The following is a 22,185-nucleotide window of genomic DNA, read 5'->3' as shown; positions in this document are numbered from 1 at the left end:
AGAGGAAGATTTATTTTCATCTTAAATTAAAACAAAATAAAATACCCAATAACTAAATAATTAATTGTTAATTAAAAATAAAAAAATGGTAATTTTGAGAAATAAGAGGGGTGAAAAATTGATAAACCGAACATTTATGGGAAATCCCACATTCCAGAGTGGAAGTATGTTAAGAGGGCACCTCTCTTAATGAAGAATTTCTGTCACGAAACGAATCAACACACGAATCCGGCATCCCTGAGCTTGGGATCGGCGGCTGAAAAAACTGTTGGCTGGCGCGGAAGACGTTTTTCGTCGGCAGCGGCTAGGTTTGTTGGTGTATTGCACAAGTTATGTGGGCAAAATATTTCTTCATTAATTGAGTACAGAATTAATGAGAAGCCCTATTTATAAGACTAAAACCCTATGGTTGGTTCGACCTAATCCTAAACATCGGGAAAGATCCAACAAAGAAAACCCGACGGAGCTTATAAACGCTCTACACAATAATTGTTCGAAATAAAGAAAGTAAAAAATAATAAAATAAATAACTAAGATAACATACTAAAATCCGGAACTCTTTCAGGCATACAGTCGAGCAGTTGGTGCGCTATTTGGAGACGAAGTCTTTGTAGCGTTCCGGCTGCTTGATTCCCTTCCTCGGTCTCAACTTCCTCCCCGAGACTTCCTTGGTGACTTCCTCTGGTTGTTTCTCCAACTCCATCACTGGGGACGAATCTTCTTCACTTTGTGTTGACGACGAAGACGGAGTCGGAGACGACTCAGCCATGTCTTCATTTGTAGTCTCCTCCGTTACCCGTGATTCTGTTGAGGTCGTAACAACTCCCCCGTCCTTAGAAACTTCCTTGTCCTCAAGGGATTGGGTAGGATACCGTTTCATCATTTCTGCCAACGGTTCCTAAGACGGAGAGTCCGACCCGTCGGACCACCGCACTAAGACGTGCTCCACTGCTGCTCCCTGATACCATAATATCTTAGAGTCCAGTATAGCCACTGGATGGACGATGGGTCTATTGCCGACGAACTTCTCTGGGAGGGGGACGATCGGGTCGTCCTTCACGAAGGTGCGAAGGAGACTCACGTGGAATACATCGTGAATGCGACTCCCCTCTGGCAAACGTAGTTTGTACACAACTGGACCTATTCTCTTCACCACCTCGAAAGGACTGTAAAAACGCTTAGCGAGCTTAGCGGAGATGGGTTTCGCGACGGAATGTTGGCGATACGGCTGCAATTTCAACCACACGAAATCACCCACTTCAAATTCAACGTGACGTCGATACCTATTAGCCGACACGGTCATCCGTTGTTGTGCTCGTGATAGATACTCTCGCAATTCGACGAGCAGCTCGCCCCGCTGCATGATCAACTCTGAGACGCTAGGTGGCGTTTTCGCCGACGGCACAGCTGCCACCAACAACGAGGGCTCCCGTCCATACAACGCCCTAAAAGGAGAGGTGCCGAGGGCTGCGTGGTGGAAGCAATTGAGAGCCAGTTCGGCCCACGGAAGGAAATTCGACCATGTAGATGGCCGGTCCGAAATGAATGCTCGTAGATATTGCTCCAGGCCCTTGTTACGAATCTCGGTTTGGCCGTTCGATTGGGGATGATAAGCCGTAGTAAAATTCAGTTTAGTCCCGCTTAGACGTAGTATCTCTTCCCAAATCGCGTTAAGAAACACCGAGTCCTTGTCCGAAACTAGCGTCTTAGGAAAGTCGTGGTGGCGAACAACAGTGTTAACAAATAGATGGGCCACCCGTAAGGCATCAAAACGGATGGGAAGGGGAGCGAAGTGGGCATACTTGGAGAGTCTATCGATCACCACCATAATAGTGGTGTACCCGTGCGACTGTGGAAGGCCCGTGATAAAGTCCATTGAGACATAGTCCCATACTTGCGAAGGTACAGGCAAAGGTTGCAGAAGGCCTGCATGCTTTTGCGTCGAGTATTTGGTAGATTGACACACCGCGCACGCATCAACAAAGTCCCGGACTTCCTTCCTCATCTTAGGCCAATAGAATCCCGCCGCCAATAGACGGAAGGTCCGGTCATGACCCGGGTGACCCACTATGGGCGTACTATGATGTTCCTCCAACAACAATCGCTTTAATTTGGACTCGTGGCTCACCAAGATCCTTCTGTGAAAATATATCAGCCAATCCCCAGAGAAATGAGTTTCCGTTTCTTGTCGCAAAGTATCCAATAACTTAGGGATTGGATGGGCGACAGTGGTTAAACAAGTCGCGTCCGCCACCTGGGCAGCCTGTTCCGCTGCCAGATCGTCCGCGGGGGTCTGCACCTGTTGCAGAGAGTCAGCCACTTCCAGCCGAGACAGCGCATCCGCTGCTCGATTTAACTCCCCATTTTTGTACTCGATGGGGAAATTGTATCCCATCAGCTTCCGGACGTATAATTGTTGGTCTGGTGTTTGGGCAACCTGTTGTAGTAGCTCCTTTAAACTCTTCTGATCACTTCGAATTACAAATTCCCGGCCCAATAGATACTGCCTCCATTTCTGGACAGCCTCAACGATCGCGTAGAGCTCCTTATGGTAAGTCGAGGCGAATCTGCGACGCGTGCCCAACTTGCGACTGAAGTAGGCAATTGGGTGACCCTCTTGAATCAATACCACCCCGATCCCCAAGTCCGAGGCATCCGTTTCGACATAGAAAGTCTTGGTGAAATCCGGAAGACGTAACACTGGGGTCGACATTATTGTCGATTTTAAAGCTTGGAATGCGTCGGTCGCTGCCTGTGTCCATAAAAAAGCCTCTTTCTTAAGTAATTCCGTAAGCGGGGCCGCAATCATGGCGTAATTTGCGACAAATCGTATATAGTACACTGTTAGGCCCAAGAATCCCCGGAGTTATTTCACATTCCGTGGGTGTGGCCAAGCTGTCATTGCCTCTATTTTTCGGGGGTCCGCCTTCAACGCTCGGTATGCAATCAAGTGACCCAGATACTCAACAGTAGTGCAGCAAAACGAACACTTAGACAATTTGACATAAAATTGATTAACGCTAAGGAGCGATAGTACCTCTGTCAAATGTTCGCTGTGGGAACTCAATGTGGGGCTGGAAGATATTGTTCATCGCTGCTTTGAAAGTAGACGGGGCGTTTGTAAGCCCGAATAGCATCACCAAGAACTCGAAATGCCCACCGTGAGTGTGGAAAGCTGTTTTAAAAATATCGGCCTCATGCATTCGGATTTGATGGTAGCCTGAGCGTAAGTCTCGTTTAGTAAAGAACTTCGCCCTTCCCATTTCATCAAAAAGTTCGCCCGCGGTGGGAATAGGGAATTGATCAGGGACCATTGCCAGATTTAAGGCGCGGTAATCAATGCAGATGCGAAAAGAACCATCCTTTTTTCTAATTAGCAGCACCGGCGAGGAGAAAGGGCTCTGACTTCTGTGGATTATGCCCTGGGATAACATTTCCTTGACTTGACGCTCGATTTCGGTCTTTTGGAAGTATGGGTAACGATACGGTCTAACATTGACCGGCTTCGTGCCCGGGAGTAGATGAATTCTGTGGTCGAATGTCCTAGGCGGAGGCATGCCGTTAGGCAGATCAAAAATGCCCTTATGGGCCTCAAGAACCCGGTGACAATCAGCCGGCAGATCCACCGGGAATTCTTGGTCAGCTGCTGACCCGTAAGGCGACCCCTCGTTAGGGTCCAAGGCGACGATTTCGTAGAATTCATGGTTCGAAGAAAACGATGCCAGCAGGGCTAAGGAGTGCAGCGAAATCTGCTGTGGACCCGGCAGACTACCCTGTAATATAACTGATTTTTTGTCTCATTGGAACTCCAAGGTCTTACCGACAAAGTCAACAGATATCCGGCCTAGCGACTCCAGCCAGTCCATGCCGAGTATCACATCCCATCCATGAACATCCAGGATGTGCAAATCCGTCAAAAATTCAGCCCCCTGTATTGTTAATTTAGTCCGCCTAGATATGTGGGAACATATGAATGATGCGCCATTCCCTACATACACTCGAAAGGGACGAATGAGCGATAACTGCAGCTGCAAACTCTCGGCGAAACTGGAATGGAGGAAATTGTGAGTACTTCCTGTGTCAATCAAAATTCGCACCTTTGTGACCCCGAGTTCTCCTATGACTTGGAAGGGAACCGATCGATTTCCTTGAAGGAGTTGGCAGCGGAAGCATGCATAAATTACCGATCACATAAATATGATCTATTTAGCAGATTATTTAGACAAATTCTATTCCCGTAATTATCACATGTATCATGCTCATAACTTGAATTAAAATCATGCTTTAGAATATAAAATCCCTAAAACTTGCATACTACAGAGTTAGCCAAATTACCTCGTTGATTCGATCAAGAATCGAAGATAGCCTGCGTCTTCTCCACATGAAGATCTTCAGTACTCGACCTCAGACCTTTTGACTGGTGTCCCGGACTATACGCTGATATTTGTGTGGGCAAATCTCACCAACGTACTAGGACTTGAATAACGAAGACAAAAACTGCTCACGGAGGAAGCACAACTTTCGAACTCTCTCTCTAGAGGGGGACGAAAATTTTGATAAAAAAAGTGTATTTTATGTGTCCTTCATTCTCCTATTTATATAAGTCACATATTGGGCCCAGTCAGGGATCTAAGGAAGAATTTGGATCATGCCTCACCCAATTAGTTTTTTACTAATTAAATTGAACTCACAATTTAATATAAGTTTATATTGGAATATAACAAGCAGCCACTACAGAAGTAATATTGCACTGCCTTCCAAATCCGAAATTACAAGTATTCCGGGTTTCCTTTAATTGCATTTAATTTATTTCCCGCGCTTAAGATAGAAACATCCATTAATTAATTATTGTATTCTATGGACTTAATTAATTAACATATTTTAATCTCCAAGAGTGGACTTAGCAAGAAACTCTTATTTATTATTCTCTAGCTTGATCAGTTTGCTCCATTTCTGGGCAGTTTTTTTTCTTATGTTCCCACTTGATCAAGTCGTGTCAACCTTAGCCAATTTCCAATCCTGCACACCAAAACTCCACTTTTCTTTGCGTTATTTCCCAAGTTTGGTATATTGACCACCATAAAACTATGCATGAAACGAGCCTTATCAATCATTGAAGATTAGACTCCCGATTATCATATAAGATACTCCATCCGTCCTATAAAAATATGTACTTTTTTCTTTTTAATTCGTTCCATAAAAATATACACTTTCTAATTTTAGAAACTCTTTTCTCTCTAATGAGGTTAGATCCATTCTCCACTAACAATATTTTAACTACTTTTTCTCTTTATTTCTCTCTTACTTTTTCCAATTTTGCATTAAAACTCGAAGTCCATATTCTTTTGTGACGGAAGGAGTATATTTTATGAAATTAGACATGATTATGTAGGAAATAGATCAAGCCCTGGATCTGTTTCTATGAATTCAATTCTTACATGTTACTTACATATATCTTCTCTGAGCAGACGAGTTTCCAACTTTAATATTTCACCAATACCTTTGACCTAAGATCTGTTGGAATCTTGAATTTAAGATGTCCGATCAACGAAGTTTGATCAATAATAAATGTGACGAGACATTTAATTTTTGGAAATTAAATTATATAGCGTCGATCTACGTTCCGCGTAGATGAACGTAGTATATTCACTTTCTCAAATCCGATTCCCGGTGAGTGAGAAATAGTGAATAAAAGTTGGTCACATTGTAGCTTTTGATAAAGCTATGAGTTCAAATTGTAGGGAGTAATTAACTAGTGTTAATTATCTCACATAGGAGATGAGACACATCTTTAAATGTGTATTTATTAAGTGACTTGTTACACTTAGTAATTATCGTGGACTAAAATGGGTGAAAGAGCCCACACGCGCGCACACGCGCGCCGAGCCACGCCCGCGCCCGTGCCCTTGGTCTTGATCTTGGACTTGGACTTGGATCTTAGATCTTGGATCTCGGCAATTGGTCTTTGGGGCTTGTCCCTAGATCCAGACTTAATGTTTTGGACCACCTTAGTTTTGGGCAGATCAACTCGGCCTGCTGCGCCTTGAGGGATGGCTTGATCAGTGTCTTGATCAAGTTGCTTCATGAAGTCCACATGTGACGGTTGAACTAGGGCGTGTACAACGTCTAGATTCAACGTCGACCACTCCAGCTTTCAAACTCGTAACGGCCGGCGGTTACAGGCCCGCCATAATGAGCCATGATGACAATTATCAAGGCTGAGTTGACCCCACAGTGGACCAAGCCTATAAATAGGCTAGGCATTCCTTGCATTAGGATATAGAACAAGATACGAACATACTCCCAAGCATCATACTCTCTCTGCATTGTCTTCCTTCCCGAAGCTTTGCCCTCTCCTCTTCCAGTTCGCGGGAGCTCTGTTGATTGCAGTGCTGCTTCACCAGAGACGTAGCCGTTTTATCTTTGGGGACGACACGCCAAACCGAGAGCACTACCGGGGCGTATCTCGTCTTGCGGAAAGAGGCCTCCTCGACTCGGCTAAGTTTTATTTCCAGTTGACAATTTCGATTTTCGTGTAATTTTCAGTTTTCAGTTCTTCCTTCTTGGGTTGTATTACGCCTGGTATTGTTTATCTCTTGTAATTCCAGTAAAAAGGATCACAACTTTTCCAACAGTCGCAAGACGAGATATACTTGTCGTTGAAGGTTTCGGACCTTAACTGAACTTAAAACTATCGAAACTTAATACCTTTGCTGGAGATGTCGACTGAATCCAACACCGTCGCTGCCACCACCGCCGCCACATCTCCATCCACCATGTCGACCACTGCACCGGTCAACACATCGTCGATTCAGACGATGATGCCCACACCCGGGCGCTATCCATCTTCATCAACAACCCCTTGGGAGTTTGTTAACCCCCTTGGGCCCACTGGTGGATCCACCTCGAGTGGATCGGTTGGTTCCAATTTTAGTGGTTCCTTCAGATCCTTTAATGGATCAAGTGCTGGGGCCTTCGGGTCTCACACGAGTGCTGGGGCCTTCGGGTCTCATGCGGGTGCTAGTTCCTTCGGGGCTGGTACGACCATGGCAGGCTCTATGCCCAACATGAATAGTGGGGGCTCTATGCCCAACCACGTTGTTGGCTCCTTCGGGGGCAACGAAATTGGTTCCTTCCATGGACCAAGTACGACACCTTTGGCACCAAAATGATGCCACCTGCCGAGAAGCCACCAAAGTTTGGAGGATCTGACTTGAAAAGGTGGTACCAAAAGATGTTGTTCTACTTGACAACATTGGGCGTCGCCAACTTCCTCACGGAAAACGAGCCACCCGCGCCAAGCGATCAAGAGACTAGGCTCGAAGTCATGGCGGACTATGAAGTTTGGAGAAAATGAGATTATCTTTGTAAAAGTTTCATTCTAAGTGCTTTAGATGATAGTTTGTACAATGTATACTCCGTTGTAACCACATCAAAAGAGATGTGGGAAAGCCTAGAAAGGAAGTACAGCATAGTTGCAGGTACTGAACAAGTTGTAGCACCAAATTTATGGACTACAGGATGGTCGACTCTCGACCCATCATGGAGCAAGTTCAAGAGCTCCAAATGATCATCCACGCACTAGTGGCTGAAGGGATGACCTTGCTCGACAAATTCTTAAGGTGCACAATCATTGACAAGCTTCCACCCAGTTGGAAGGACTTCAAGAGCTATCTCAAGCACAAGCGAAAGCAGATGGCTCTTGAAGACTTGATCGTGAAATTGCGCATTGAGGCTGATGTGCGCAAAAGCGACCAAAAAGCTAAGGGCTTTAGCCCACTTGAAGCCAAAGCAAATCTGTTGGAGCGGGGCGGTCCCTCCAACAAACGCCCTCGCCCAAGTCAAAAGGATAAAGGGAAGGGACAGCAGCCTGCAAAGAAATTTGAAGGCGAATGCTTTAAGTGTGGCAAAACTGGCCACTTTGCCAAAGACTGCCGCAGCAAGAAGAAGAAGCCGGCAGCCTACGTCGTTGAGAAGGAGTTCAAAGATTGGGATGAAAAAGACCTCATTGTTGTGGTCACCGAAGAAGCCAACTTGATTGAAAACAAGGGAGGTTGTTACATCGACACTGGAGCAACTACTCATGTTTGTGCCGATAGGAATAAGTTTTCAACTTACAGTCTTGTTGATGGGAGGAAGATCAACATGGGGAATCAAGCATCATCCGAAGTGAAAGGAACCGGAGATGTGATCCTCAAGATGACATCTAGCGTCTCGATCACCTTAAAGGATGTGCTGCATGTGCCGGACATCCGCAAGAACCTAGTGTCTGGATCTATACTAGTTAATAAGGGTTTTAAACTTGTATTTGAATCCGATAGGTTTGTATTGTATAAGTTTAGAAAATCCCTCGGAAAAAGGTTATGTAACTGATGGGCTCTTCAAGCTTAGTGTGGCTACGCGCCATGGTCCCAAGCCTTTGGCTATCAATAACAATGCGTCTACTTCCTCTTACTTGATTGAGTATTCAAACTTGTGGCATTGTAGATTGGGACATGTAAATATAAACGCCATTAAAAGATTAGTAAATCTTGATTTACTAAAGACAAATGAAGTTTATATTAAAGATAAATGTGAGATTTGTCTTGAAGCCAAAATGGCTAAGTTACCGTTTCATTCAGTTGAAAGAAACACAAAACCCCTTGAATTAATTCACACGGACGTATGTGATTTAAAGATGGTGCAAACTAGAGGTGGTAAAAAGTACTTTATCACTTTCATAGATGATTACACAAGGTATTGCTACATTTATCTTTTAAGAAGTAAAGATGAAGCAATAGAAGCGTTCAAAAATTATAAGAACGAAGTTGAGAATCAACTTGGTTGTGAAATCAAAACGATTCGAAGCGATAGAGGAGGCGAATATGTAGCCCCGTTTGAGGAGTTATGCAACGCAAGTGGTATAATTCATCAAACAACTGCTCCCTATTCACCCCAATCTAATGAGGTTGCAGAACGCAAAAATCGAACTCTAAAAGAGATGATGAATGCACTGCTTCTGACTTTAAGATTACCACATAACATGTGGGGGAAGCTATTTTGACAGCCAACTATATCTTGAATAAAAACCCTCTCAAAGGAAAAGATGTTACTCCTTATAAGTTGTGGAAGGGAAGGAAGCCATCCTACAAATACCTCAAAGTGTAGGGGTGTTTGGCAAAGGTGATGGTTCCTCCGCCCAAAGAAGTTGTAATCGGACCTAAAACGGTTGATTGCATCTTCATTGGATATGCACTTAATAGTAGTGCATATCGATTTGTTGTCCACAAGTCTGAAATACCGACTGTGACCGTGGGAACAACAATTGAGACAAGAAACGCGGTATTTCTTGAAAATACATTTCCTTGTAAAAGGAAGGAAAACGTATCATCCAATTCTGAGACAAAGAATTGAGGATGAAACCACTAGTTCTAAATCAGCGGATGAGGAACCTGGATCGCGCAAGCGTGCAAGGCCCGATCCAAAGGATACAGTACTAAGACGTTGTAGTAGGGTCAGAACACCAAAAACATTTGGCCCTGACTACATTGCTTTTATGTTAGATGAAGAACCGACATCTATAAAAGTAGCCTTCGATGGCCCAGACGGGCTACATTAGAGAGAAGTTGTTCAAAGCGAAATTGATTCAATTTTGCTAAACCACACTTGGGTGCTGGTAGATCTACCTGAAGGTGCGAAACCTCTAGGTTGCAAATGGGTACTTAAAAGGAAATTTAATGCCGATGGAACAGTGGATAAGTATAAAGCCCGACTGGTAGTAAAGGGTTTTAAACAAAAGGAAGGACATGACTTCTTCGATACCTATTCACCTGTAACAAGGATTACATCTATCCGAGTGCTTCTCGCTATTGCTGCATTGCACAATCTTGAGATTCATCAAATGGATGTAAAGACCGCGTTTCTAAATGGTGAACTAGAAGATGAAATTTATATGGAACAACCCGAAGGGTTTGTAGTACTTGGACAAGAGAAAAAGATATGCAAGCTTGTAAAGTCTCTATATGGATTGAAACAAGCGCCATTGCAATGACACTTGAAGTTTGATAATGTGATGTTATCAAATAGGTTTAAAATCAACGAGTGCTACAAATGTGTCTACATCAAGAACACTAATAACGGCCATGTTATAGTGTGTCTATAATTTGATGACATGTTAATCTTGGGTAGCAACACTCAAGTAATTAACGATACAAAGACCATGTTAAAGAGAAACTTTGACATGAAAGACATGAGTCTAGCCGATGTAATTCTTGGAATGAAGATTCTAAGAACGTCTAATGGAATCATCTTAACACAATCACATTATGTTGAGAAGATATTAAATAAATTCAAAGCCTATGATAGCGCGCCAATTAAGACTCCAATTGAACTCGACGTTCACTTGAGCAAGAACAAAGGTGAACCCGTTGCACAAGAAGAGTATGCACGGGTCATCGGATGCATTATGTACTTGGCTAATTGCACTCGACCTGACATTGCTTGTGCCGTGAACAAGTTGAGTCGTTACACGAGCAATCCAAGCAAAGAGCATTGGAGAGCTCTTGTGAGGGTTTTGATATATTTAAAACATACTCAAAATCATAGGCTACACTTCTCGAGATACCCCCGGTACTTGAAGGGTACTGTGATGCAAATTGGATATCCGACAATAGAGACTCACTTTCAATACGTCTTTACTGTTGGGGGTGGTGTTATATCGTGGAAATCCACAAAACATACATGTATAGCCCGATCAACAATGGAATCGGAGTTCATTGCCTTAGATAAGGCTGGTGAGGAAGCCGAGTGGCTTAAGAACTTCTTTGAAGATATTCCATATTGGTCTAAGCCAGTGCCACCAGTGCTGATCCACTGCGATAGCCAAGCGGCTATTGGAAGGGCAAACAATGGCTTCTATAACGGTAAGTCTCGACATATACGTCGACGACATAACACCGTGAGGCATTTGATCACAACAGGGGTGATTACAATTGACTATGTGAAGTCAATAGATAATCTAGCAGATCCGCTAACCAAAGGGTTAAACCGTGATCAAATGAATAAGTTGCTAGAGGGAATGGGTTTGAAATCCACAAACTAAAGAATTGTCATAGTGGTAACCCAACCATGATGACTGGAGATCCCAAGAACTTGGTTCAAAGGGACAACTAAGCTATGAGAGTTCATGAGAAACACTCAACTATATCTATTCCCTAGAGAGCAATAGAGTGTTGGTAAACTTGCCTAGTGGTCAGGCTAAGTCTATGACTTTTAATGACTCCTAAGGATCTCGAGGAGATTGAGTTCTCAAGGAGACCGAGTAGGGCAAGATACTCGATTAGGAATCACCTATACAAGTGTGAAGTGAGGCCGCTTCAAATAACACACTTATGAATCCAAAGTGGTGTCGAAGGCCGCAAAGGACACAAAACGTGAGAACGGATGAGGTTGAGGTATTTAAGCGTTAACACCATTGTCTTGGTGCACGCTGTGGGGGATTAGTTCAAAGCATCGTGCTACTAAGCCGCATGTGTATCTGATGGTGTCAACTATGGAGGGTTCAAAGCCAAAAACTACCTATCCTTATTCTTATATACCTCGTGAGGGTTGAGCTTGTGTCTGCATGCATATGCATTTGGCTATTTCCACTCATGTGGGGGATTGTTGGAATCTTGAATTTAATATGTCCGGTCAACGAAGTTTGACCAATAATAAATGTGATGAGACATTTAATTTTTGAAAATTAAATGATATAGCGTCGATCTATGTTCCGCGTAGATGAACGTAGTATATTCACTTTATCAAATCCGATTCCCGGTGAGTGAGAAATAGTGGATAAAAGTTGGTCACATTGTAGCTTTTGATAAAGCTATAAGTTGAAAGTGTAGGGAGTAATTAACTAGTGTTAATTATCCCACATAGGAGATGAGACACATCTTTAAATGTGTATTTATTAAGTGACTTATTACACTTAGTAATTCTCGTGGACTAAGATGGGTGAAAGAGCCCACACGCGCACACACGCGCGCCGAGCCGAGCCGAGCCGCGCCCGTGCCCATGCCCGTGCCCTTGCCCTTGGTCCTGGACTTGGACTTGGACTTGGACTTGGATCTTGGCAATTGGTCTTTGGGCTTGTCCCTGGATCCAGACTTAATGTTTTGGACCACCTCAGTTTTGGGCAGCAGCCTGATCAACTTGACATGCTGCGCCTTGATCAGCAGCCTGATCAACTCGGCCTGCCGCGCCTTGAGCGATGGCTTGATCCGTGTCTTGATCAAGTTGCTTCATGAAGTCCACATGTGACGGTTGAACTAGGGCGTGTACAACGTCTAGATTCAACGTCGACCACTCCAGCTTTCAAACTCCTAACAGCCGGCGGTTACAGGCCCGCCATAATGAGCCATGATGACAGCCATCAAGGCTGAGTTGACCCCCGCAGTGGACCAAGCCTATAAATAGGCTAGTCATTCCTTGCATTAGGATATAGAACAAGATACGAACATACTCACAAGCATCATACTCTCTCTGCAATGTCTTCCTTCCCGAAGCTCTGCCCTCTCCTCTTCCAGTTCGCCGGAGCTCTGTTGATTGCGGTGTTGCTTCACAAGAGACGTAGCCGTTTTATCTCTGGGGACGACACGTCAAACCGAGAGCACTACCGGGACGTATCTCGTCTTGCGGAAAGAGGCCTCCTCGACTTGGCTAAGTTTTATTTCCAGTTGACAGTTTCGATTTTCATGTAATTTTCAGTTTTCAGTTCTTCCTTCTTGGGTTGTATTACACCCGATATTGTTTATCTCTTGTAATTCCAGTAAGAAGGATCACAACATTCCCAACAAGATCTTCTAGCTAATTTTATCGTTTGAAGTTTGATTATCACGTCCGCAATAATCTTTTAAACTCAAAATCTTTAAGGGAGAAAAAAATCAACTAAAAAATTCAGAAAGAGTGTGTATGTGTTTTACGTGATGTAAGTTGTGTGATTTGTATAATTCTTACTTATTAAATTTGTAAAATACTGATGGGCTTTGAGTGCAGTCTATGGTTCTAAAGCAATTAAGATGTCCTTTGTACATATCATAACAAACTGAACTAAGATGTTCAAAGAAGCATTGAATGAATCAATTTAAGAAGTTTGGAGTTCAATAATTGTGTAAAAGGTCAATTGGAGATTATGGTTTGATAAGTCCAGAGTTGTATTAGTTTAATTGCATGTAAGTGGACCAAAAATAGAAAAATTCTTATTTCATGTGGCTTTTAGATCTATATATTATCGGAATCACATACTCTATTTGAGTTTCACAAAAAATTTCTATATCCTTTTTTATTCATTTTGTAGAAATAGTTGATATCCATTTGTTAAAATATTTCACCTTCTTTACCATTATACATTAATGTAGACCTATCATCCACTAATATCATTTGGACTATGTTTTCTCATAATCTTCTACTCTATTGATACAACTCATACAAGTGATATTGAGGGGATACTATGGTAAGAGCATCTCTCACCGTCACTGTTTATAAAAATCCATATAAATAACTTATGATGCTCACTAAAGAGATGCTTGAATAGATTTATTTAATTGACATTGTATCGTACAAAACTACAAATACTACTTTAGATTAAAAAAATGATCAACTTAAGTCAGTTTAACGTGTAAAATTTGTCCGGATGAGATTAATTAAATTTTATTTTAGAAATTAATATTGTCCTAGTTTAATGCTCCACACTCGCACATCTTTTCTCTAAATTGTGTTTTTCACAACCGCCCAATTTTTTGTCCGGTTGAGATTAATTAAATTTTCTTTTAGGAATTAATATTTTTATGCTCCGCACTTGCACATCTTTTCTCTAAATTGTGTTGTTCATAACCGCCCAATTTTTTTTATGGTATTAGTTTATTTACTTTGCGAATATGACTCTCATTTTTACATTTTATTTCATTATAGAGTCCTAATTCATTTTTGTCCATTTTAGTCTCACATTTTACTAACTCAATCATTTAAAATTAATATTTTCTTCGTCTCACTCTAAATGGACTAATTTTAATTCAACACGAGATTCTATGTAATGTTGTACTATGAGTAAAGTAGAGAGAATAAAATAAGAAAGAGGAAAAAAGTAGAGAAATCAATGTTTCTATATTTAGAAATATGCATTTAGAATGGAATATCCAAAAAAATGTGTCACTTTGATTGGGACGAAGGGAGTATATACAAGTGATTCATATTTCATTAATTTTTTTCACCCATTTTTCGTAGTACTTCCTTCATCCCACTCTAAGTGAACCATTTTCTTTTTTGGATGTCACACTCAACACATTCCTAAAATAGAAACATCATTCTCTCTATTTTTTCCCATTTTTTACTTTATTCTTTATACTTATCTCATAAAACAACACTACATACCTGTGCCCTCGGAACCGGAATCGGTGAGGCGGTTTTGAATCGCCGGACGGTTCGACGGCTTGGTTCAGGTTCAAGAAGTTGAAAAACCGGAACCGGTAGTTCAAAACTGCCGGTTCGCCAATTTGAATTGCCGGTTCAACGGTTCAAAATTGTCGGTTCGCCGGTTTGAACTGCCGGTTCAACGGTTCAAAATAGGTTTCAGGCTGTGGTGTAGGATTTTCAGGTGTAGTGTTGTAGAAAAGTGGTTAAAAACTGCGGTTTTCTGTCTGAAACCGATAGTTATGGTCAGAAACAGTGTACTGAACTGCCGGTTCCGGCGGTAAACCAACCGAAATTTCAAATTACAATTTTTTTAAAAAAAATACGATTTTCCCAATTTTTCTCCTATAAATATCCACTTTCTATAAAAATCAACATTTAAGGTTGAATTGCTAAAGATGTCCCCCAATTTTTTTGACATCACGAATAAAAATTGGGACACAATCTAACCAATACTAGCTATCAGCTATAGAACCCGATGCCCGAGCAAGTGTATGAGCAAACTAATTAGCTGATCGCCTTACAAACCTCAAAGAGGATTCAGAAACCTCTTTCAACAGCTGATGACAATCTTCCACCACTGCCCCAAAGATAGATTCATCTTTCCGAGTACATGTCACTGCGAGTACTACTGTCTGAGCATCCATTTCGAACTCTATCTTTTCCATCCCTTACTTTTGACCCAACTCAGTATCTCTCTCAAGTTAAGTAGCTCGGCCATAGTTGGGTCCACCACTCTCCCCACCTGACCACACAGTGCTGCCACCACTGCCCTCCAAAATCCTGAACTACCGCACCACATCCAACCTTCCTTTGACCTCGACCACAACGACATCTATATTGCATTTTAATACAAAAGGTGTCCACAATTTAGTTATGTAAAAACATCATCTTCGCCAACTAAGAATAAATTTATTATTCAAAACTTCAGTCTTTTTTGTAGGTCTCGTTGAAATTTACAAGTATATTTAAATTTATTGTTTAAGACTTCAAGTCATTTGTAAATTGTAATCGTTATAATTGTAACTTGCAGTCTCATTGAAATTTATATCAATAAAATTGCAACTTTCATCATTATTGTTTGAACTATATTATGCGCCTTTTGTAGATAAATAAAAACTAAAAAGACAAGAAAAATGAAGCGTCAAACCGGCCGGAACCGCCGATTTCGATAAAAAAACTGGCTGTTTTTTGAAGCGAAACCGGAACCGCAGAACATCTTGCTGGGTTGGTTCAGATCCAAGGCTTTGCTGAACTGTGAACCGCCGGTTACAAATCGAAAATGACCGTTTTTGAACTGTGTGCAGGTCTACCCGTGCTGCCGCGCCGCCAAAAAATTGACTCGGTGGACGGATGTAATAATATCCAAAAAATTACTATATTTCAAGAGCCGAAAGAAGAATAAATAAGCCGAAATTATTCATTCGCAGGCGCCAATTCAAAATAATTCCCGCTCTCAAAATACCAAACAGCTGAATTCCACCATTTCTATTTGGATTTAAAAAAGAGAGAACCCTCGGTGTAGCCTGAGAATGTCGACGTGGCGAATATTTTCCGACGACCGAAACGATTTCCGATGGGAAAACGCCGTTCAACACCTCCGATTGGAAGAATTCTCTCCCGCTGTGGCTGAAGACACTCGTCGCTTCCCTTCCATGGCGGATCTATTGCTTCTAGGCATGTCGATATTTCCATTCAATTTAAAATTCATCCGAGTATAGTGTAAACCTGACAATCAACAGGTGTCCTGCCTAGAAAATGTAGGTTCTTCGAAGTTATTGGAGAATGGGAAGAGCAATGTGGAGGAGCAGCCGACTTTTCGAACGGGGTTGGGGAAATCTGTGGAGGTGAAGCAGTCGTCAATTGCGAGAGCACGTTCTGTTCTCGGTGAAGTGGATTGCGCGTTGATTGATTCTGGTATAGATTTTCTTCTGGATATGTATTTCATTTTTCAGAATAGAGTAATATTTTGTTTGTTTAGTGAATGAACTTACTGTGGCGGGTGATTATTGAGTTAAATGCATGATTATTTGACTAGGCAGCCCAATTTTAGCTACTGTAGAACTCGGTATTTACTTGGTTGCTCTCTCTAACTGTCTTACATGTGACTTGTAAAGTAATACTGTAGTGTCATTCATTATATGTAAGTGTAGCCTCACTTAGATTGATTTTTCCCTGCAATGCAAAGTTGAAGTGGTTTTGAATTTGTGCTGTCAAATAAAGAGTGTTTCTTGACTCTTGAGAAACTTATATGGGGTTGTGGTCAAATTAATATGAAGGTAATAAATGGCATGCCTCTCTTTTGAATGAATATTTCATGCAGGCCAGTTGGATGGGAGAGAAAAGGGATTTGCTTCATTTAGACCAATATCTAACATGAACTCGATGGAATCAGCTGTTATGTCAAAGTCTGTGTTTCATAGTGCACCAGAAAATGATGTTCATATGAAAAATTCCATGTTTCAGACGGGATTAGGAAAAACAGTCAGCATATCGTCAGCTGGCTTACTTAGGGCAAAAGCTCTGTTAGGCCTAGATGGAAATTGTGATCAAGAACAGAGACAAAAACAAACAATATCTTCTGAGCTCCTTTCTTCAGACAATCCATCTCATTTGGACTCCCAGAAGCTGAGTAAATTGAATTTCAGTAGTTCCGCCAAGGCGGGGGAATATCCTAGAGTGAAGTCTAGTACTCATCCAAATGAATCCATGAATTTTCCGGAATGCATGACTGCTGCTTCTGAACTTCCACAAGTCAAATTTCAAACTGCTGGGGGAAGATCCATATCAGTTTCCAGTGATGCATTGCAACGAGCTAAAAGCTTGCTAGGAAACCTTGAGGTTGATTCATTTTTAAATGAAGCAAGCACAGCCAATCCACTGTTCTCAGTAATTGATGGAAAACCAAGTTGTGTATCTAACCAAAAAGATGACTTTACCTCACCATTTCTACACCACCAAGCAATAGAAAATGGTGGTCATCCCTTGAGAAAATTTTCATCCCCCCCTAGTTCAAGTTCGTACAGGAGAAACTCATTTGGTAAGTCTGAGAGGCTACAACCAGGAAATAACTTGATTGCACAGTTTGATGCGGAGGCAGCAGGCAACTCTTGTAAAAGGCATTATAATGGATTTACTGGAGACAGAAACCCCCCTAAGAAAAAATCTTGCTCAAACATGGATGGTTTGGAATTTGCAATTCTGCCAAAGAGTGATCCCTCAAAGGGGTCATCCAACACAGCTTTGGTGGATATATCAAATACTATGAATATAGATAATAAGCAATATTCTGGAGAGAAGAAAAGACTTCGAGGGATCAGTTCTGTTTCTCCATTCAAGAAGCCTCGCAGTTCATTTGTCACCCCGTTAAAGAAAACTAACTTGTCAGATACTAATGGTAATGTATCAAAGGCTTAAACCTCTTCCCTAAACAAATCTCTCTTCTGCTGTTTAATATATGTATTACCTCTAGGTTTGTGTAGTCCGGCACCAAAAGAGTCTCCGTGCAAACAAAGGGTTTCCTTGAGATACCCTTCTCAGGGTCAGCGGGTTTATCTTAAAGAGTACTTTTCACAGCCTCCACTGCAAGAAAAAGTAAAAGATACATATTCAATTTCTTATCTCTTTTTAAGTGCTTTTCTTTTTTTTGCAATTGATATATCTTACAATGTTCCCTACCGAATTAGTTCGGTAACTTGCCAGAATATGTGAAGAGTATGAACCCGGTTGCTGCTGAAAGTTTTACAATACGGAATGAAACATCTTCAGAATGTATTGGGCCTGAGGCTTTCTACACAATGCTATTGCAGTCGGGAGCTTCTATCCAACACATGACCAAAGAGTATTGTCACTCTCTTGCTATGAAAATGTGAAACCTATATCGATTTGCATTTCGGGCATTAGAGTGTACTGAAACCTGATGTTTGGCCATCACTATTGTTCTAGTATAGAGTTTGTGCTCATGTGCACAGTAGTACTTATATGTTATTAAAATTGAATTTTCTTCAAACTATTGCACAACTTTCAAGTTACACATTAAGCAACATTTTACTGTAATCAATAATAGACTATAATGGTAATACAAATGTTTATCCCTACTAAGTTTTCAGCTTTTCTTTTATTTATTCAGTCTACATGTATAGGTGGGTCACAAATCACTATAAATGGATCATATGGAAATTGACCTCTTATGAAAGAAGCTATGCTGAAAAGTTTTCTGGAAAACTGTTGACCGTCTCTAGTGTGCTTGAGGAATTACTGTACAGGTATGGACGGTTAATTGTGCAATTTGTTTTTTACTGTCCTTTAGTGTATGAAAAATGATCATATAGTGACTTGTAGGTATGAAAGAGAAGTAAATCATGGACATAGATCCTTAATCAAAAAAATGTTAGATGGTGATGTACCACCTTCTTCAATGATGGTACTTTGCGTTTCTTCTGTCTGTGAAGATCACGACCCACAGTGTGGAAATCAGTCTGTTCCCCAGGAAGGTGGCTATGTTAATGCGTCCAGAATAGAGTTGACTGATGGATGGTAAAGACATCTTCACATCTATGTTTCTGTGTGCATATCTCCTTTACTTTCCATTTTACAAATTTGTTACAAGACGAGTAACCAAAGAATTATTAGGTATGCTGTGACAGCTCTGTTGGATGAACAGCTTTCCCAGAAACTTGCTTCAAAGAAATTGTTTCTGGGTCAGAAGATCAGGGTAGATTATCCTTCCATGGAGTCATAATATTTCATGCCATATCAAAAAATTGGTCAGTATTTCCTGGTGCTAACAGTTTGTATTGTCTTTTGAAGATATGGGGAGCCAAACTGTCTGGGTGGCTTGGGCCTGTTTCACTCTTTCAGGTTTATACATTGTCTTAGGTTTTGTGTAGCCTGATACTCTTTGTTGTACTGTTTTTTAAGTAGTGCTGAATTACTTTTCAGGCATCATCGACTACAAGTTTGTTATTGCACATAAATGGTACTTACAGATGTCATTGGGCTGAAAGATTAGGACTATGTAAGCATTTTCCATCTGATTGTACTTCATTTGGTTACTTAAGCATCTTTGCACTTTGTCTTGTTGTTTTAAGCCTTGGATTCCTTTGTTTCTCAGGCAAGCGTGCTGGTGATCCATTGGCATTCAGATGCATCAAGGGGAATGGAGGGGTGGTCCCCAGCACTTTGGTGAGGGTCACAAGGACCTATCCAGTTCTTTATAGGGAGAGGTAACCTTATGTTTTGATCATATATATTTCTGAAAGTAGGGTCTGAGAGTAATAGTATATCATCCAGGTTGAGTAATGGAAGTTTTGTCGTGAGGTCTGAGAGGTTGGAGGCTAAAGCTCTGCAGTCATTCCACCAGAGGTGATGCTTCCTTTCTCAATTTGGGTTGATAACTGACTTCAGTATAATATTATAAGGTGAACTAAAAATTTCGATTTTTAAAATTTTTTTCCCCTTGCTACTCTAGATGCAGGAGCCACTATTTTCTGATGTGTTTACTATATAAGTTTGATTGTTCTTTTACCATGTTAAATAAGTGGGTGAGTTGTTAATATCCATATTTGAGTTAATTTTCGATTTCAGGCGTGATCTTGTTGCTGAAGGAATCATGTCCTCGTTTCAAAGGGAAGCAGAATTTGATGTTGGGGATGACCATGAACGTGAAGAGGGGGCCAAACTTATGAAGTTACTTGAGACTTCTGCTGAGCCAGAGGTTCTCATGGCTGGGATGAGCTCAAAAGAACTAGCTGCTTTTGCTTCTTACAAAGCTAAGTTGGAGGTATGACAGGATGTGTTGTTAACTCAATGGTTGGATCCTGTAAGAATTCTAATATGTTTTTATGTGATCAAGGCAATGAGGCTGTCAGAAATCCAAAAAACGATTGAGAAAGCTGTGCAGGATGCTGGGCTTGGGGAGAGAGAGACCACTCCATTTTTGCGTCTTAAAGTGGTGGGTTTGATGAAAAAGGGTCAACAAGAGTGCAGTCCACTGAAAGGCTTGGTTACTATATGGAATCCTACTCAGAAACAGGTGTTTTTTTCAAGATGCTTCATGACAAATGTTATTCTGAGGATGAAATACTGTTGCCCCTAGAACAGAGATATCAGGAAACATCTATATTTTTTTTCCTCAATGCTATTCCAACATATTTACTACCCACACGAATACTAGTTTCTTCACATATTAATGTTATCCGTGGTATAATTTTTGCAAGCCTCTTAAGGGATATTTATTAATTGTTATTTTGTAGACACTAGAGCTGCATGAAGGGCAGGCATATGCTGTTGGAGGTCTTGTACCATCTAGCTCCGATTCAGGCATCCTTTACTTACAAACAAGAGGGTCAACTAGTGATTGGTTACCATTGCCACCCAGGATAAATGAACAATTTGAGTAAGTGGCTGTAGAGATGTACATTTATTTCTTCATGTTTGTGAGAAACAAATTGAATCAGGGAATGATCCATTACTGGTTCTTGAAGGTCATTTTTCGTCCCACGTTCATCAACTACAATATCATGTTTGGGAGGAGTTCCTCTTTCCAGGTATGTCTTGCGCAGGTGATATCATTGAACTGCTTGTGATTCTGAAATTTCGTATCTCCTTGAGCTTTTAGTCACCCAATATTGCTTGCGTGGATTTGCACAGCGAGTTTGACATGGTGGCTCTCGTTGTCTATGTGGGAGAGGTGTATAGACAAGGTCACCAGCAAAAGCAGTGGGTCTTTGTGACTGATGAATCCGCAGCTGAGCTTTTCTTGGAGGGATCACCAGATGTACTACTGGCCATCAACTTTTGCTTACCCTATGTCGAATTTGATTCATCTGTGCCAATGAACTCCAGTGTTGCTGGATCCGTGGCAAGTCTAGTTTGATACCAACTTCCTCTTCATAAATTCTTTTGGAAAGAAAACACAATCACTATATTTCAAGAATAATTTTGTTCTTGATTACAGGTGGGATTCTCTAATCTCACAAAGAGACCAAGAGATCAAGTAAATGGCTTGTGGGTTGCTGAAGCTACAGAAAATTCAGATTATTTTCTTAGTTATGATAATGGAGTTCGCCGGCATCTAAAAGACGCTGCTGCCTCAGTGTCGAAGTGGGCAACTCCCCCGAGCCCGGTAAGCCACTTTCAAACGTGGACTTACTGCATTATACCCTCCATTCATCTGCATAACATCTCCTTTATGTAAATTTGGTAAGTGCAGATAATCGAGAAACTCAAGGAAAGAGTTCTGTCTATAATCAGCAATCCAAAAGATAGATGCTGACACGACCTATTTAAGCACTTTGATGTGGTATTGATTTTAATGCTGCATGCAAGTATGTATATGCTAGTAGCTGAGATCTAGTGTAAGATTTTGGCATATCTGTTTTTGAACTGGTTCCTAGATCAAAAGCTTATAAATATGTGCTCATTTTCAGTAGTTAAAACCACTAGAATACAAAGACAGTCACACTGACACCATGAAAATAAAAAGGTATAAAAACTAAAAAAAGTTGAGAAACAGGTTTTAAATCAAACAATACTAGTCATCCTTTTCTTGCTCCTTTGCATATATGATATATCTCTGGTGCAAATATGAGAGAGTGGGAGAGAGATTAGTAGCAAGAAGTTGAAAGGGTGCATCAAAACCACCAAGAAGCGGGTGAGAGAAGCTCACAACCTCTTCAAAGGTTTTATAAGAAGAAAATGCCGAAATTAATTGGTTCACGATGAAGGGCTCTTGCTCTCTAACTTTGCACACTT

The 22,185-nt window shown here is 41.2% G+C and overlaps 1 protein-coding gene across 1 annotated transcript; it reads left to right on the top strand.

The window, feature by feature from the left end:
• Positions 1-15,787: 15,787 nt before the first annotated feature.
• LOC121799258 (protein BREAST CANCER SUSCEPTIBILITY 2 homolog B-like) lies at positions 15,788-21,845 on the top strand. The gene is made up of 19 exons (XM_042198578.1): positions 15,788-16,107; positions 16,195-16,347; positions 16,754-17,827; positions 17,903-18,024; positions 18,117-18,271; positions 18,573-18,695; positions 18,772-18,966; positions 19,063-19,144; positions 19,240-19,290; positions 19,372-19,447; positions 19,544-19,655; positions 19,723-19,794; positions 20,017-20,212; positions 20,285-20,464; positions 20,685-20,827; positions 20,916-20,978; positions 21,082-21,292; positions 21,389-21,556; positions 21,644-21,845. The coding sequence occupies exons 1-19, from the start codon at positions 15,963-15,965 to the stop codon at positions 21,704-21,706; spliced, it is 3,384 nt and encodes a 1,127-aa protein (XP_042054512.1). The 5' UTR covers positions 15,788-15,962; the 3' UTR covers positions 21,707-21,845.
• Positions 21,846-22,185: the final 340 nt, after the last annotated feature.

The sequence above is a fragment of the Salvia splendens genome, chromosome 4 (assembly GCF_004379255.2).
Source record: "Salvia splendens isolate huo1 chromosome 4, SspV2, whole genome shotgun sequence".
Classification (NCBI taxonomy): Eukaryota; Viridiplantae; Streptophyta; class Magnoliopsida; order Lamiales; family Lamiaceae; genus Salvia; species Salvia splendens.
Note: the sequence above shows the minus strand (reverse complement) of the source record. Positions and strands in the feature narration are given on the sequence as shown.